The sequence below is a fragment of the Stegostoma tigrinum genome, chromosome 1, assembly GCF_030684315.1.
Source record: "Stegostoma tigrinum isolate sSteTig4 chromosome 1, sSteTig4.hap1, whole genome shotgun sequence".
Lineage (NCBI taxonomy): Eukaryota > Metazoa > Chordata > Chondrichthyes > Orectolobiformes > Stegostomatidae > Stegostoma > Stegostoma tigrinum.
The window spans coordinates 83,491,345-83,510,873 of record NC_081354.1 but is presented as its reverse complement, the minus strand read 5'-3'; the positions used below and the strand labels follow the sequence as shown (position 1 = coordinate 83,510,873).

Sequence of the window (19,529 nt, the reverse complement as noted above, 5' to 3'; positions counted from 1 at the left end):
CAAAAATCCATGTAAATCTATACATTCAACTGAGTTATAATTCTGCAGCAAGCCTGTTCTCGACAAACAGATCTTTAAGTATTAAAGGAGTCCCTGAAACGGGCAAGCATAGTATTTATTATTATGTATTCCATTATGTTTCACTACACTTCAAAAAGTGCTACCTCAGATGTAAAATACAGTGGTTTGAGAGATCTAGTAGTATTGAAAAGCCCGATATAGAACTAAGCCTTTCTTTATGAAAAGGAAATTGAAAAATTCTGCTTCCTTTCCTTACCTATGTTCAAAATTTAAAGCATTTTCAGCAACAGCCAAGGATGCAGTTACTTGATGCAGTACACTTCTTGCTGATTCAAGAGAAGGTATCTGCAAGAACAGTTTGATAGTTCAATAAATTTCATAGAAACAGATGTCGTTTAATCGTGAAAATAATTTAAAATGTTACCTTCGTCCTCATACTTTCGAGATCATAACCACCATTTTCAAATTCAAAAATGATGTAAAGTTGTTCTTCGCATGATTCATCTGGTGAAGAGAAAATATGCTTTATTTACCGTTTAGAGATTCCAATAATATGGAGAATTTACAAAACAACAAAGCTTTTGAGCTACATTTCAACCAGAATCAATCACAAATTTCTGATTTTAAGTAGAATCCAATGGAGATCATTTTATTGAATAACAAAAACAAAACTCGGACACTGAGCACTTTGATCCTGGTAGAAAGTGAAGAGATTTTGAACTTTGCTTATATCCCCAATTATAATTACTTAATATCACTTTGTTTCTTTGACAATGGGTTTTCTTGAAGCAACTAAAATTTGTCACAAATACTCTGAAATCAGTCAGATAACAAGAACGTTGTGAAAGTAGCAACACCATTGAGAATAAACCCATGGAGAGACTGGTTGATGAATCACTAATCTCCAATAGCATTTTCCATTTGAAAAAAATCTGTTTAGTTACTTGTCACTGTCCAGTTTAACAATGAGGTCGAAAATAGAGGAACAATCATCCCTTGAAAACATTGGTGATACAGCACATTATACTTCCACATCAGTAAAATGAAAATAATTAAATGCAAGGCAAGACCCTGAAATAGACACTTTTTAGAAACTGAAGGGATAATTCCTGAATTTACTAAAAGCCACAAGAAATTAATTAAAGTAAACTGTTAGAAAAGTCAGTTATGCCAAAATATGGGTAAAGGCCTTGAGGGAAATCGGTGCCAGTTATTTACAATAATGGCATGCACTTCTAAATAAATTTTAGGAAGGTCAGTCAATCTCTTAAAATAGGGATTGCACATTAACTGATTTTAGTTGCATAAACAATACTCCAAGCATTATCCTAGCCTGAAAGCCCAAGGCTCACCTAAATAAGGTCTCAGTTTCGTTTTTGAATAATTTAAGATGCTTAGCCTGCTACATTTTGAAAGTCAGTTCATTCCATCGTCAGGGTCCAATATAAGCTGCTTGACTCAATGGTAAAAGACCTCAACTAATATCCAAGTGAGATGCGGTGATCCTGGACCAGCAACAGCTTTCAGGATCACCAAGGACCACTCTATACATCTTTTCTTTTCAAACACAAATTAAAGTTGCCTAATTTGTGATAGCTGAAACCACACTAAAAAATATTAGCAGAACCTAGTGCCTGATCTTTTCAGGGTATCTGAATTTCTCAGAGGAGTTCTAAAGCGCATGTTAGATCCTTTGGTAAAACAGAGCCTGGTGCTCTTTATAGAGAATCACTGTTTCAGATGCTTTTGGAGTACAGGAGGCCATGAAATTGGTGCATTGAGCACCAATTCTGCACCCTACCCAGCAAGGACCAATATTATCCCAATGATTCTGATCAAACATTTATTCTCTGGCAATGAGGAAGAAGGAAATTAGTATTTTTTCTAAAGCAGGGATTCAACAGGCCATTTGGAAGGAGAGTCGCGGTAGAAGAGATTCAAATCCCACATTTGTTGAGCTCTTTCCTGAAAAAAGGAAGTCATGGGCGTCTGATTAAATTCTTTTAAAAAAATGTATTCATGAGATGTGGGCATTACAAGATAAGACAGCATTTATGCCCATTCCTAATTGCCCAGAGGGTAGTTAAGAATCAACCTCATTGCTGTGGATCTGGAGTTTCATATAGCCAGTCCAGGGAAGGACAGCAGATTTCCTTCCCTAAAAGACAATTAGCAATAGTTTCATGGTTATCATTAGACACTTAATTCCAGATTATTATTGATTTCAAATTCCACCATCTGCCATGGGGGGCTTTCAAACCCCAGTCTCCAGAACATTACATGGGTCTCTGGATCAGTAGTCTGTTGGCCTAATACCATGAGGCGATCATCAATCCTATTCTTGCTCTATTATATCTGGCTTTCATATTTCTCATGCAAGAAATCAAAACAATCCCAAAACAATTTGGCCCTCACTTTCTTGCTGTATGCAATTTTCAGACATCAAAATATTCACTGTATGTGTCTGACCCAAACCTCTAAAGGCGCATTTCAATGCTCCCAACTGTGCCAGAAAACATTTTTTTGTGAATGGACAAATCCTGTCATATGACCTATTAAAATTCTCACCTGGACGGTCATTTTCCGAAGACTTGGCTTGATTATACTTGTCCCAAGCTTTAAGTAACTCCAAAGGATAAGAATCTTTTACACAATGCACACTACAAAACAATAATTTAGTTTACAAACTATTTGACATGATTTAAGTTAATAAGCCCAGATAAATAACAAGACTAGTACAGTGTGACTTTTGTTAAAATCCACAACATGATGACACAAAGACATTTCCAAAATATGTGCAATAACTAGGATGGACACTGGGTAAGTACGGCAGACACAAAATTTAGCTTCTCTGTCCAAGTCCAGGATGTTGGTGTTCCTAATTGTCCTAGAATGGCAGGATCAACTCCAATCCTGTCACACCACCAAAATATGCAAATCTTTGGGATTCAGGTCAGTCGTATGTTCTGAAACCCCATGATGGTTGCCGTTTAGATGCAAGAACAGAATAGTTGTATATTTAGGGGGAGGTGACAGCCTAGTAATATTATTGTTGGGACTCTTAATTCACAGACCCAGGCAACGTTTTGGGGACCTAGGTCTGAATCCCACCATGGCAGTTGGTAGAATTTATATTCAATAAAAATCTGGAATTATGGTCATTATTAAATTCTTAATATCAAAAAAACCATCTGGTTCACTAATTTCCTTTAGGGAATGGACTCTGCATTCTTACCTGATCTAGCCTACACATGGCTCCAGATCCACAACAATGTGGCTGATTCTTAATTGCCTGGGCAATAGGGACAGGCAATAAACGCTGGCCCAGCCAGTGAAGCCCTCATCCTGTGAATGAATTTTAAATAACTCTCTCTACTCCCAATACACACCATCATATCTGGGTCCCACCATCCTGCCAACGTGGAAATTGGCCAGTAAGCAGCTGGAGTGCTATGGAATTTTAGCCCCAAAGTACTTAAAATGTGTTTATTGAGTCAATTTGGTCAATGGTCGCTCCTATTAAACACTTTGAAATGAGCATGTGCTCTGAAAAACAAAAATGAACCAGACTTGTAAAACTTAGAAGTGTTCTTATTTACAGTTAGAATTTCCAACTGGATTAACTTTCGATTAATCAATAGCACACTTGGCTAAATGGCCTTTTCTGTGGCATTAAATTTGATGATTTTATCAACTTGACAGAAATGTGCATTTCATTTTTGTTGACATTCACTATGAAATTTTGGAAATTAGGTGTTTATTTTTCTCAGTTGCCAATGTGAACATATTATTCTCTGGCAGGTATTTATTAATATGCAACCATAATCACAATGATCAAACCTTTGATGTAGAGGTCAATTATCAACTCGATGAAAAAGGCTGATAATCAAACCCCTAAAAGTGAGGCCCATCTCTGACAAATGGCAGTGGTGGTGCTCAGATTCTTACTCAAGAGTATTTTGTGTATACTAGTTTTATCAATAGATAATCCAAGAGGGAGATCTTATAAATCCACTGAAGGAAAGGAGCTAAAAGGTTAATGCCATCTTTTTGAAATGACCATGTTAAAAGAACATATACAGCATTAACTGATACTAATGCAATATACTCACAAAATTCAAATGAAAAATCATATTTAAATAAGTCCACTTACGAATGTAAGGTAATAAATCCATTTGTGCAGTTTTCACTTTCTTCACTCAGTTGACTTAATTGCCTAGAGTTTGGGACATACTTTTCCATTTAGAATTATTGTTGGTTGAAATAGTAAAACAACAGTTCCATTGAGCACTAAGTAACATGGTATCATACTATCTATAAAATGCTGTCCAGCTACATAGTGTATCTTGAAGAGGCTACCATTTTTTCACATTCACTTGTGGAACATGATATTGCTGGTTAAGCCAGCATATGTTGCCTGTCCATAGCCGCCCTTGAGCTGGTGGTGACCTGCCTTCTTTAACCGTGCAGTCAGTGTGTTGTATGTACACCCACAAAATGGTTCGGAAGTAATTCCAAGAGTGTGACCAGCAACAGTGAAGGAATGGTGAGATATTTCCAAGTCAGGATGGTAAGTGGCTTGGAGGGGAACTTGCAGGTGGTAGTATCCCCAAGTATCTGGTGCCATTATCTTTCTAGCTGGAAATGGGTTTGAAAGATGCTATCTAAGGATCTTTGGTGAATTTCTACAGGGCATCTTGTAGACAGTACACAATGCTGCTGATTATCGATGGCCAATGGTGGAGGAGTGGATGCAGTGCCAATCAAATGGATGGTTTTGGCCTGGATGTTGTCAAGATTTTTGTTCTTGGAGCTGCACACAACCAGGTAAGTATTCTTACTATCTGACCTGCTCTTGTGCCATTGTTTTTATTAGGCATATCCAGTTGAGTTACTGGTCAATGGTAATTGCCAGGATGTTTAAAATGGGGGAATTCAGTGACATTTACGCCATTGATATCAAGTAGTGGTGGGTAGATTGTCTCTAATAGAGACAGTCATTGCTTGACATTTGTGTGGTGTAAATATTACTTGCCACTTTTCATCCCAAGCTTGATATCGACCAGGTCTTGTTGCAGTTGAACATGAACTACCTCCGTATCTGAGTCAGTGTGAATGGTACTGAATATTGTACAATCATTGGTAAACATCCCTACTTCTAACCTTATGATGAAAGGAAAGTCATTGATGAAGCAGCTGAAGATGGTTAGGTCTAAGACACTACCCTGAGGAGCTCCTGCAGAGATGTCTTGGAGCTGAGATGACTGACTTCCAACAATCTCAACTATCTTCCCACATTCCAGGCATGATTCAAACCAGAGCAGACTTTGCCCCCAGTTCTAGTTTTATGAGCACTCATTGATGCCACACTCTGTCAAATGCAGCCTTGTTGTCAAGGATTGTCACCCGCATTTCACTTTTGGAATACAGCTCTTTTGTCCATGTTTGAGCCAAGGCACAATGAGGTCAGGAGTCGAGTGGCCTTTACAGAATCCAAATTGGGTATCAGTGAACAGGTTATTGCTGGCACTGCTTGATAGCACTTTCCATCACTTTGCTGATGATTGAGAGCAGAGTAACAGGGACAGTAATTGTCCACAACTGGAGGTGGCAGGACTACATAGCTTAAATCTGATCTGTTGGTTGTGGGATCACTTAGTTCTGTATATCACTTGCTGCTTATTCTGTTTGGTCTCATGTAGTTCTATCTGCTGGCTTCAAGTTGAAATCTCATTTTTAGCTGTTCTTGGCTTGCCCTCTTGACCCTCATTTTCTCTTTGATGGCTTTCAAAATACTAAAATGAAATAACTTTTGGCAATGTCAATTCAGTTTTAAGTGGATACAGTTCTAAATGGATGCATTTGTCCTTGACAATGTTGTTGGTTCAACTTCTGCTCAGTCCTTATGACAGAGACTCACCGTCACATTGAGGACATCTGCCATTATGTCATGTAGCCCAGTCACTGTGCTGAACGACAGCTTTCGTGTTGCCTGGCACTATCGCTGTGCTAAATGGGACAGACTTCAAACAGATTTAGCAACTCAAGACTAGGCATCCATGAGACACTGCGAGCCATCAACAATAGCAGAATTGTACTCCAGTACAGTCTGCAATCTCACGGCCTGGCATATTCCCATATATCGTTAAACCAGTCTACATTGAACCCTGATTCAATGAAGAGTGCAGAAGAGCATGTCAGGAGCAGAACCAGGCATACCTGAAAATGAGGCATCAACCTGGTGAAGCTACCAAATGGGACTACTTGTATGCCAAACAGCATAGGCAGCAAGTGGTAGACAGACTATAGACAAAAGATCCCACAATAAAAGGAACAGATCTAAGCTCTGCAGTACTGTCACATCCAGTTGCGAAAGCTGGTAGACAATTAAATAACTCACTGGAGGAGAAGGCTCCACAAATATCCCATTCCTCAATAGTGGAACAGTCCATCTCATCAGTGCAAAAGATAAGGTTGAAACACTTGTAACAATATTCAGCCAGAAGTGCCAAGTGGATGATCCAACTAGGCCTCCTCTTGTGATCCCCGGCTTTGTAGATACCAGTCTTCAGCCAATTCAATTCACTCCATGAGACATCATTAATCACATGGAGGCACTGGACACTGCAAAGACTACGAGCCCCGACAACATTCCAGCAACAGTACTGAAGACTTGTGCTCCAGAATTTGCCAATCGACTAGCTAAACTCGTCCGGTACAGTTATACGCTGGCGTTTACCTAGCGATGTGGCAAATTGCACAGGTATGTCCTGCACACAAAAAGCAGGTCAAATCCAACCCAGCCAATTACCACCCCATCAGTCTACTCTTGATCATCAATAAAGTGATGGAATGTGTGATATATAGTGCTATCAAGCAGCACCAGTTTGCAATAGCTAAGTGACCTCAGTTTGGGTTCCGCCAGGGCTTTTCAGCTCCTGAACTCATTATTTCTTTAGTTGCTACTTATGGCAAAATGGATACAATATCCATGAAAAAAATGCCAGATTTCAGCACCATGGAGAGGGAAACTGTCTTCACCTGCTTAACCACATGAAATAAACCCTCTAGACAAGCAGAGTAAAGCAAACTCAGCATTTAATGAACAGCTCTTACAAGACACATGGTAGTCACCCACAATCTGGTGGGAAACAGGAAGTGGATTTACCTAATCTCCAAAGTTGCACTACCGAAGGAAAAGTACTACTTTGTATTACCGGACAAAACATTGAAACTGCATACGATGCACTGTATTAGAAGTTCATTAAAGTCAAGGTGAAAGATATTAAGTAAAAATGTACTTGAGATATATTGATCTCTATTAAATGCAAGGAAATTTTAAATTAGAATTGGTGTTTGTAACTAAAATGCTGTCACTATATATTGAATAATGCTAAAGTAAAGTTAACTTTAGATCCTTCCTGCACTACGCCTAACTTGTGAAAGCTTAGTGCATGTGCCAAAAGCACTCCATTGTCCATCAATGACTTCTCCTCATTAACAAAAATAACAACTCAATCTAATTATTAAAACCAATTCTAAAATATAAACACATACTTCGAGATTATTATTTCAGGCAGGACCTCTTCAAATTTCTTCTGCGGTTCACCATTCACAAGCTTCCCCCCTTCGATAGGGATTATCTGCAAGTCGAGAGCAAAGAAAACATAACTTGCAGGTTTTCACTGGAGTGTTGTTGATAGAAAAACATGCATATTAGCTTTAGAATCTTTCTAGAATTTGTTGATATATTAGCATGTTACATGTGACATCAGCATATGGCAATAAACATGAATGGTTGTTTGCTTAAGTCTTGATCACTCCTTTAAAAACAACTTTAAAATAGCCATTCATTCAAATGGCCCTTTTACTTGTGAAGAAATCTGGATACAACTCTCTTGTCAGGAAAAAGTAATCCAGATTGCTGCTGCTGTATAAAATTAAGTATTTCGCTTCACTTTGACTACTTATAACCAGCTGATGCTCAAACTATGCCCTATCCTAGTCCTTCTGCATCTCAAAAAAGCTAATAGACAAATGCAAGGAGGGATAGCTGATATTTTGTTACAGTGCCTAGGCTTATATTAACGAGCAGCTAATTAAGGAGAAAAAAGCGGGCAGTGGTTGTAGTTTTGCACAGGGTGGGGAGAGGTTGTTATTCTTGTTTACATTGTAATTGGAAAGCACAGGGACTACCTTTAGCTGGAGGAAGGGGCTAATACACAACAGTGACGAGTGATCTGAAGAGTGGAATGTACTTTTACAATGAGAAGTATAAAGCTACATTGTGAGCATTAATTCAATCACAATCCATTGCCAATTGTTGGGAAAAACCCATCTAGTTCACTTACGTCCTTTAGGGATAGAAACTGCCATCCTTACCTGGTCTGGCTTACATGTGATTCCAGACCCACAGCAATGTGGTTGACTCTGAACTGCCCTCTGCGCAATTAGGGATGGGCAATAAATGCTGCTTAGCCAGTGACACCCTCATACTGTTAATTAATAAATAAAGAAAAAAAAACACACCATCACTATCCCTGGATATGTCCTGTCCCACTGGCAGGACAGAGCCAGCAGATGTGGCGGCACAGTGGTATACAGATGGGAGGGTGTTGCTTTAGGAGTCCTCAACATTAACTCCGGATCCCGTGAAGTCTCATGGCTTCAGGTTAAATCTGGGTAAGGAAACCTCCTGCTGAATACCACATACCTTCCTCCCTCAGCTGCCGAATCAGTACTCCTTCATGTTGAACGACACTTGCAGGAAGCACTGATGATGGCGAGGGCACAAATATACTCTGGGTAGGGGATTTCAATGTCCACGACCAAGAGTGGCTCAGCAGCAGTATTACAGATTGGGTTGGTTGTACCTAAAGGACATAGCTGCTAGACTGGGTATGCGACAGGTGGTGAGGGAACAAGCAAGAGTGAAAAACTTACTTGACCTCATCCTTACCAAACTGCCAGCTGCAGTTGCATCTGTCGATGACAGTATCACTAAGAGTGACCATCGCACTGTACTTGTGGAGAAGTCCCACCTTCACATTGAGAATAACTTCCATCATGTTGTGTGGCACTATCACTGTGCTAGATGGGACAGACTTCACACAGATCTAACAACCGAAGACTGGGCATCCACGAGGTGCTGTGGGCCATCAACAGCAGTAGAACTGTACTCCAGCACAATCTGTAACCTCATGGCCTGCATATCACCCATTCAAACATTACTATCAAGCCAGGGGATCAATCCTGGTTCAAAGGAGAGTACAGGAGGAGATGCCTGGAACAGCACCAGGCATACCTGAAGATGAGGTATCAATCTGGTGAAGCCACCAAACAGGACTACTTGTACGCCAAATGGCACAAGCAGCAATTGATAGACAGAGCTAAGCAAACCCACAACCAACAGATCAGATCTAAGCTCTGCAGTACTGCCACATCCAGTTGTGAATGATGGTGGACACCTAAACAACTCACTAGAGGAGGAGGCTCCACAAATGTCACCATCTTCAATGATTGAAGAGTCCAGCACATCGGTGCAAAAGATAAGGCTGAAACATTCGCAGCAATCTTCAACTAGAAGTACCGAGTGGATGATCCATCTCGGCCTCCTCCAGTGGTCCCCAGCATTACAGATACGAGTCTTCAGTAGACTTGGTGACCGCTTCGCAGAACATCTGTGTTCTGCTTGTAAAAAAAGATCCTGAACTACCTGTTGCCTGCAACTTTAACGCACCACCCTGCTCCCTGGCCAACATCTCATCCTTTGGCTTGCTGCAGTTTTCCAATGAAGCTCAGCGCAAGCTGGAGGAACAAACACCTCATTTTCCGCATGGGGACCCTACAGCCCTCCAGATTCAATACTGAGTTTAATCATTTTAGGCCCTAAACTCTCCGATGTCCCAGCCCCCTACCCCATACACCAGGCCTTGTTATCACATAGCCTGCCACTACACACCCCCTGTTTTTAGTCACTAACAGTCCCCATGAACAACTACTCACCCTCCCAGCCTGATCTTTGACAACTCCTTTGTCTGTCCAACTGTTTTTCTCTCTCTTTGGGCTCTACCCTATCGTTTACTCCCTCCCCACCCACCTCCCTATTTTCTGCATATAAACTGACATTTTCCCAGCCACTAACAGTTCTGAGGAAGGGTCACCAGACCCGAAATGTTAACTTTGTTTTCTCTTCTACAGATGCTGCCAGGCCAGCTGAGCTTTTCCAGCAACTTTTCTTTTGTACCAGTCTTCAGCTAATTTGATTCATTCCATGTGATATCAAGCAATGGTTGGAGATACTGGATACTGCAAAGGCTATGGGCCTTGACAACATTCCAGCAATTGTACTGACGACTTGTGCTCAAGAATTTGCCGCTCCCCGAGCCAAGCCGTTCCAATACAATTACATCACTGGTATCTACCCAGCAATGTGGAAAATTGCCCTCTACACAAAAAGCAGGACAAATCCAAACCAGCCAATTACTGCCCCAACAGTTTACTCTCAATCATCAATAAAGTGGTGGAAGGCATCATCAACAGCACTATCAAGTAGCATCTGCTCTGTGACGCCCAGTTTGGGTTCCACCAGGGCCACTCAGCTCCTGATCTCATTACAGCATTGGTTCAAACATGGACAAAAGAGCTGAAATCCACAGGTGAAGTGAAGGTGATAGCCCTTGACTTCAAGGCTGCATTCACCCTAGTGTGGCATCGTGGAGTCCTAACAAAACTGGAATCAATGGGTATCAGGGGGTAAACTCACCACTGGTTGGAGTTATTCCTGATACGTAGGAAGATGGTCATGGTTGTTGCTGGTCAATCATCTCAGCTCCAAGACATCTCTGCAGGAGTTCCTCACCCAACCATCTTCAGCTGCTTCATCAATTACCTTCCCTCCATCATAAGGTCAGAGAGAGGGTGTTTGCCGATGATTGCACAATATTCAGCACTATTCATGATGCAGTCCATGTTCAAATGCAACAAAATCTGGACAATATTCAGACTTGGGCTGACAATTGGCAAGTGACATTCATGCCACACAAATGCCAGGCTATGACCATCACCAGAAGAGGCAATGTAACTACCACCCTTTGACATTCAATGGTGTTACCGTCACTTCATTCCACCCCCCCACCCCACCCCAGTCAACATCCTGGAGGTTATCATTGACCAGAAACTCAACTGGACTCACCACATAAATACAGTGTCAACAAGAGCACGTTGGAAGCTAGGAATACTGTAGCGAGTAACTCACTTCCCGATTCCTCAAAGACTGTCCACCATCTACAAGGCACAAGTCAGGAGGGTGATGGAATACTCCCCACATGCCTGGGTGAGTGCAGCCCCCAACAACACTTAAGAAGCTTGACACCGCCTAGGACAAAGCAGCCCGCTTGATTGGCACTACATCCACAAGCATCCACTCGCTCCACCACCGACGTTCAGTAGCAGCAGTATGTACTATGTACAGGATGCACTGCAGAAACTCACCAAAGATCTTCAGACCGCACCTTCCAAACCCACGACCACTTCCATCTAGAAGGACAAGGGCAGCAGACATATAGGAACACCACAACCTACAAGTCCTCTTCCAAGCCAATCACCATTCTGACACTGATCCTTCACTGTCACTGGGTCAAAATCCTGGAAATCACTCCCTAATGGCATTGTGGGTCAATTTACAGCTGGTAGACTGCAGCGGTTCAAGAAGGCAGCTCACCACCAGCTTCTCAAGGGCAACTACTGATGGGCAAGAAATTCTGGCTGGCCAGCAACGCCCACATCCCACAAATGAATAGAAAAAGAAATAAACATAAGGAATAGGACCAACAAATCCGCCAAACACTGGATATTGAGAGACATACAGGATTGCATACAGTGTTTTAGCTTTTATTAATAGAGGGATCGAGTTCCAGAAACAAGAGGTTATGCTGCAGCTGTACAAAACTCTGGTGCGGCCGCACTTGGAGTATTGCGTACAGTTCTGGTCACCACATTATAAGAAGGATGTGGAAGCTTTGGAAAGGGTGCAGAGGAGATTTACTAGGATGTTGCCTGGTATGGAGGGAAGGTCTTACGAGGAAGAGCTGAGGGACTTGAGGCTGTTTTCGTTAGAGAGAAGAAGGTTGAGAGGTGACTTAATAGAGACATATAAAATAATTAGGGGGTTAGATAGGGTGGATAGGGAAAGCCTTTTTCCTAGGATGGTGACGGCGAGCACGAGGGGGCATAGCTTTAAATTGAGGGGTGAAAGATATAGGACAGATGTCAGAGGTAGTTTCTTTACTCAGAGAGAAGTCAGGGAATGGAACGTTTGCCTGCAACGGTAGTAGATTCGCCAACTTTAAGTATATTTAAGTCGTCATTGGATAAGCATATGGACGTACATGGAATGGTGTAGGTTAGATGGGCTTGAGATCAGTATGACAGGTCGGCACAACATCGAGGGCCGAATGGCCTGTACTGTGCTGTAATGTTCTATGTTCTATGTTCTATTAGATAAACAGAGAAAAGGGAGGTTTATGGCACATACCAGTATCTCAAAACAACAGAAGCCCTAGAGCGCAGAACGTACAAGAGAAACTTAGAACTTTCATGCAGGGGTATGAAAGAACATGGCAGATAAAATAAAGAAAACTGCTAAGTTATTTTACAAATGCATTAAGTGTGAAGGGATAACCAGGGAATGAGGAGGGCTGATTAAAGACCACAATTGTAATTTGTGCATGGAGGTGGGTGTCATAGGTAGGGTTCTAAATGAATACTTTGTGTCTATGTTCACCAGTGAGACAAACATTGTGGGCACAGACATCAGGGAAAAGGTCTGCGATGCAATTATAGAAATTAGCTTAGACAAAGAGGAGGTTCTGGGTGGTCTGGCAGACTTGAAAGTGGATACATCTCCTGGCTGGATGAAATGTGTCCCAGGTTGTTGAGTGAGGAAGGGAGGAAATAGCTGGGGTGCTGGCAATAGTTTGATTTTTCTCTGACCACAGGAGAGATGCCAGAAGACCAGACAGACAGCAAATGTGGAATCATTATTCAAGAGCTAAAGCAGGAAACTAGAGGCCAGTCAGTCTAACCTCAGTTGTGGGATAGCTACTGGAAACAATTCTGAGGGACAGAGTCAGTCTACACTTCAAGAGGCAGTGATTAATCAAGAACAATCAGTATTGTTTTGTTCAAATGAGGTCATGTCTGACAGAAGGCAGAAATCCTCATAACATTCAAGAAATATTTAGATGTGCACTTCCCACACCAAGACATTCAAGGGTATGGGCCAAAAGCTGGAAAATAGGATTACAGTAGTCTACAGCAGATTAGAGTTTTTGACCAGTTTGACTAGAGCATGTTTCTGTGATGCAGATCTCCATGACTTTAAAAGGTAGATCAGTTTAAAGTCTCATTCAACTGAAGACAGTTCCAACAATGCACCCTTTCAGAATTGCACTGAAGTGGCAATTCAGGTATGTGCTCAAATCCTAGAACTGAACCATAATCTTCAGATTCAAATGACAAGAGTCAATTCAAATGAGATAAGCATAACTTGGAGATAAGACCATCTAGGCTGTTCAAACACTTAAATGGTACAAATATTTTTTGAGAAGCTGGATTCAATAGTTGGTAGGACCCCTGGTGTGGCACAGTGATAAAGTTGCTAACCTGAGACCAGGAGGCCCAGATTAAGTCACACCTGCTCCAGAGGTGTGTAATAACATCTCTGAGCAGGCTGATTAGAAAAATAGGTTAAATAGTTGCAAGAAACATAGCTGAAACAAATCAGGGTAAACAATACTGATTGAAACTAAATACCAATTCAAGTTAATAGTTGGATAAAGATCTAGTTTAGCCTACTTAGAGGAAATAGACTGTTATAATACATCGATCTAAGGAGGCCTTCCTGTCCAAGCTCTTTTTATTTTGCTCTAAAGATGCTTACATCATCGCTCACTGTAGCAACTGCAAATATAAGTACATCTTGTACTACATCATGAATTTACATGGAATTATTTAGCGTCCAATGGTGCTTCATCATTATAAAGAAAATAAAAGGATAATTGAAAACTTAACCAAAAACATGGAGTTTTACTTTTTTAAAAGAATGTAAGGCTAGAAAGGTTCGGGAGAAAATTAAAGGGAACAAGATGAACCAAACAACTGAAATAACGTGCCAGCAGTAGTGCATCAAAAGAAGGGACTAATGCCCAAAAGGTTGTGCACAGCAGAACAAAGTGCTCAGAAAAGGGCAAATCAGCAATAAGAGATTGCATAGACATAGTGCAACAGGAAGCCAACACAAGGAATGAAGATCAGCACAATGGTTAAATTGATAGGATACGTAGAGTTTGGAAAAACTGGAACTTGTGAAAGATGGACAATCCAAGAAGAGACATACAGTAGCTAGGTTTTTAGATACAGGCAGTGGATGGGGAAATGTTGCATTTGTGAGAATTGCCATTGTGATGAAGAGGATGATAACCAGTCACAAGGATGCAAAGAGTCAGGTTCAATGCAATGTGGAAAGACTGCAGAATGAGTAAAAGGTATGACTCTTCCAAAAATAAGCACCGAATAAGAAGCCTGAATCCACCATAATTGTCCACAGGTCTTGTGATGTAGAGAAAATTCTTATCAGTATACCTGTGAGAGCTGATTCCATACCTGCATATGATTTCAACAAGTTGCACCATGTAGGTAAGGATACAAAAGAGCTTGAGGATTTTTGAGGATTATTAAAATTATGCAAATTGGATGGCAAGTCATTACTGGAGATGCATCAGTAACATTTGGGATTTCAACTCACATCTTGGGCTCTTCCCAACTAATTACATGCTGTGCAGCTCCCATCTATTTAAAAGTCAGGCCACTACTTTCAACAGCTATTCAGCTATTGGGAGCAGTGGCTCGCAACAAGGCGAATAGCATCTAGATTCACTGGGTCTAGTTAGGCAGACCCTAGTAAGCAGGTCGAGATTGGTTTGAGCTGGAAAGTTACTGCAGTGGTTGTTATTATTGTTGGAGGCCCCAACGTGGGCCACAGAGTGTCCAGGCTCATCCCCACCCCAATATTACAGGGAGGCTGCAAGGATTTTCTTTGCATACAGATCATCAGCGATCTCTCAAATGTAATAATCGGTTGCCAACTTGTAATATTGCAAATACAATCAACTTCAGTTGGGAGGAGCCCCATGAATAATCATGTCAGAGTCATCTGCACAACCACCAAATGCTGCCCTAACCTGGTCTGGAGTTTGCAATCCTGACTTTAAGTAGCAGATTAGTGAAGACCTTCTTAGTGACACAATTGTCTTCATAGTGCAGGGAGAAAAGTTCCAACTGATTGAGCACATCAGGTGTGAAAGGCTAATAGAAGATTGTAGTTGAAATGTTGAGGTCAAAAATGGCATTGATGACATCACATCAGCACTGCATGCTAACTAACATCCTGGCTTGCATACTTAACATATGTCTAAATGCATGTTTGTAGCATTGGTTCCAGTGAACTGCCCAATATAACATCCAGCAGAATTTCTGAACCAAAAGTGAGAGCATTAAAAACAGCAATTTTACACAACTGAATGCTGTGGCTTTGCAGTTTGAATTATATGTAAATGCTGAGTTGGTAAGAAATAAGTTGCCCTAATAGAAGCAATGCCATATGCAGAATATGGAAAATAACTTTGAAAATAAATTTAATAAGGATTTTGGAAAGGGCATGAGAATAGAACTAAATGAATAGGACTACCATTACATTCTGTGTAAGAGGTCAAAATACCTTTGTTGGTGCTGCAAAATTCAACTTTAAATATTCTACAATATTAGCTGTTGATATAGTGTTTGGTGTACCTTGAAGACCATGTATTTTCCATCATTATTTGTCATCTGAAACACTTCCCCAAAGATTCCCTCTCCAATTTTCTCACACTTCTCTAGCATGGTGGATGGTATGCATTCTTTAAAAGAAACTGGGCCATTTTGCTGACATTCACAGTACACTTTCTCTTCATCTGTAAGAAATACTGGCTGCAGAACTGGTGGCCATTTTTCCTAAAATATGATTGATACAATGAATGATTAGCATATATACTGTTCACATATTTATTGTTTCAAATCTATAATCATTCAGTACATCTTTTACTCTGAAATTAAAAATAACCTGAAATGGACATTACAATCATGAAGACATGTTAGAAAATATTAAAAAATTTAATTGGCAGAATCATATATATTGTGGTATCTTAAAAATGTTGTAATCTTGAAACAAAAAAGGTCAAGGTTTTACAGCACAGAAAAGAAGGGCCCTTTCAGCCCATCTTGTTAATGTCAGTCATCAACTACCTATCTACTCTAATCTCATTTTCTGGCACTTGGCCTATAGTCTTGTATGCTACAGCATCTCAAGTATTAATTTAACATTTCTATGTTGTGAATATTCCCACCATTGCTACACTTTTAGACACTGAATTTCAGAAACCCTGCACCCACTGGGTGAACATTGTTTTTCTTCAAATCGCCTCAAAACTTCTTGCTCCATACATTAAATCTGTGGCCCCAGCCATTGAACATTCTAAGCTACTTACTTTTGTACACCTCAAATCAGATCTCCCCACAGGCTCGACGCCCTAACGAAAACAACGCCAGCCTATTTATGAGTGATAATGGGAACTGCAGATGCTGGAGAATCCAAGATAATAAAGTGTGAAGCTGGATGAACACAGCAGGCCAAGCAGCATCTCAGGAGCACAAAAGCTGACGTTTCGGGCCTAAACGTCAGCTTTTGTGCTCCTGAGATGCTGCTTGGCCTGCTGTGTTCATCCAGCTTCACACTTTATTATCCCAGCCTATTTATTCTCTTTTCCAACGTGAAACACTTCAGCTCAGGTAACATTCAAATGAATTATATGTGCAATCTCTGACATCCTTCCTATAGTACAGTGACCAGAACTGCACACAGTAGTCTAGCAGTGGCCTAACACTTCGCACAGCTCCATCTTAACGTCACTGTTCTTACCTTCAATACCTCAAAATAATAAAATTAAGCATCCCATACACCTTGTTAACCACTTATCTAATTGTCCTGCTGGCTATGAACATGCTCTTCAAAGGACCCTCTAATACTTCCCAGAGTTCTAACATCCATCATGTATTTTCTTATCTTGAAGTGTCACTTCACTTCTTTAATGATTAAATTTCACTTGCCAATCTGACCACCCATATATATTTTCCTATAGTCTAAGGCTTTCCTCCTCGCTATTTACCATATCATCAGTTTTCATATCATTTGCAATTTCACTGATCATACCTCCTACATTCATGTCAAGATCATTAATGTACACAACAAACAGCAAGAGATCCAGCACCAAACCCTCTGGTATGCTGCTGGACACAGACTTAGCCACAAAAATATCCCTCAGTCATCAAACTCTGCCTCCTGTCAGTAAGCCAATTTTGGATCCACTTTACCGAACTACTTGAAATGCCATTGGTTCTTGCTTCCTTGACCCGTCTCCTATCCAACATCTTGTCTAAAACCAACCAAAATCCATGTGGAATGCACTAACCTCATCTACGTACCTAGTCACTCCTCAAAAAAATCACATTTATTAGATATGATCTCCCCTTGACAAAGCCACGTTGACTATTCTTGGTTAATCCTTGCCTCGCTAAGTGGAGATTAATTTAGCCCCTCAGAACATTTTCAGTACTTGTCTGTGCATTGCCTCTTACTAAATGCTCATTCTTTTTACCACCCCCCTGCCAAATTAGTTTACAACCTCACCATCAACTAGTAATCACCCAGCCTCCAACATCCCCTAAAAGGATGTTAGGCTCATTCTTAATCAGATGCAACCCATTGACTTGTACAGGTCCCACATTCCCTAAAAAGAGACTAGTGATTTAGAAATTTAAAAGTCCTTCCTCCTGCACCAGTCCTTCAGCCACAGAAACACTTGTGTGTACCCCTGACTATTGAGACTCTTACCACTTTAGCTTTTCCTCTCCTTATCTTCCTCCCTTGGTTCAGCAGGCTCTGGTTGACTGCCCCAGAAAATCTGTAACTCCCACCATTTTTCAAACACAGTGAGATGTACTCTGAGGCTTTGCTGATGACCTGGCTGCCTGCTTCCCTTCTTACCAATGGTCACCTATTCCTTCTCTTGCTAAATTTCCTTAAGTTGTGGGGTGACCACATCAAAAAATCATACTATCTACATAACTCTCAGCTGATGTGTCTCCAACTCACATTCAAGCTCTGAAATCCAGCATACAAGCTGGTAAAATCAGTGGCAGATGCGATCATCCAGACTGCCAAGAGTAGCTAAGATTTCTCACAGGCTTTAGACCGTGCAAGACAAGGGATTTTTAGGTTAACTGTCTTAATTCATTGATTCCAACTAGATGAATCTCAAATAATCACTGTATCGCATTTTGAAATGTTCACTAAGTTTTTCTATGCAACACCACTTCATAAAAATTCATGATTTCTACTCCAGGCATTGAACAATAGTGGTATAATTAAAATTATTATCCAGAGAAACCATTATTTTGATCAGTATCATCAATTTATTCAGCCCGCTTCCCTTTTACTCATCTCAAAAAGAATTCTGCCTTGTCTGAATTATGTTTCAGCAAGTATTCAATGGTGGTAAAGCATGCATACATTTTTAAAAAATAAACCATACAGTCAATAATAAGAGAATAGCAATTCAATTTACTCATGTTTTCCCTCTAATACACAGCAATTAAAAATGTATTAACTCACTTTGGTTACTCACTGTTTTATTGACTCATAATTTTCTTTGCTTTCAATTAATATTATAGACACGTTATCTCTCAATATCAAAATATAAAATTAAAACAGTTATGTAATTTTGTGACTGTTCAACTGATTTTTATTTCACTTATTAGTGAACGGTAATCATTTTCATTCCAATGACAAATGAAAAACATAATAAATTCAACCTTGTATGCCAGGTTTTAAGTTCTGTGCATTTTGCCTCTGCAAAATTAACTAATCAAGTATAATGTTCAGTCAATAAGCCTACCATAAGGGACCTTCTGGATCCTCTCATTCTATTTCTTAATGGAGTTGCAGAAAAATTTGCCATTGAAACCAACTTATTCAAGCTACGATCATTAAAATTTTCTGTTCTTGGAAGATAAGTTGAGTCTGGAGTGCTTTGAAGTGACATGGTGCAATCAGATCTCAAAGGTGTAACAATGACTGGAAGGAGAGAGATAAATTTTAAAAATTAACATTACATACTGGCGTTTCAAAGTATTACAATTAGCCACTCAATTCCTATACTTGATCTCAGTTCTACGTAACATAAGGATCAACAGTACAGTTTAAGGTGGAAAAAGAACTGAAAGGACTGCAGCCAACCTTAATAGCATTGTTACAGTGAACAATCAGTTCCATTAAGTTAAATTATGACTGCAGTACGTGAAATGCCACATGGATTTTTAAAATAGAACTAAAATAAATGCAACACATATTCATA

At 40.3% G+C, this 19,529-nt stretch overlaps 1 protein-coding gene across 2 annotated transcripts in view; it reads right to left on the bottom strand.

The window, feature by feature from the left end:
• haspin (histone H3 associated protein kinase) overlaps positions 1–19,529 on the bottom strand; it is a 61,138-nt gene that overhangs the window by 4,898 nt on the left and 36,711 nt on the right. For both annotated transcript variants that reach the window (XM_048562336.2, XM_048562419.2), the window contains 7 exons: positions 19,071–19,249; positions 15,871–16,071; positions 7,579–7,664; positions 4,175–4,237; positions 2,590–2,681; positions 446–525; positions 278–366 (listed from right to left, as the gene is read on the bottom strand). In XM_048562336.2, coding sequence (XP_048418293.1) covers positions 278–366; positions 446–525; positions 2,590–2,681; positions 4,175–4,237; positions 7,579–7,664; positions 15,871–16,071; positions 19,071–19,249 — 790 coding nt within the window. The remainder of the gene's footprint in view (positions 1–277; positions 367–445; positions 526–2,589; positions 2,682–4,174; positions 4,238–7,578; positions 7,665–15,870; positions 16,072–19,070; positions 19,250–19,529) is intronic.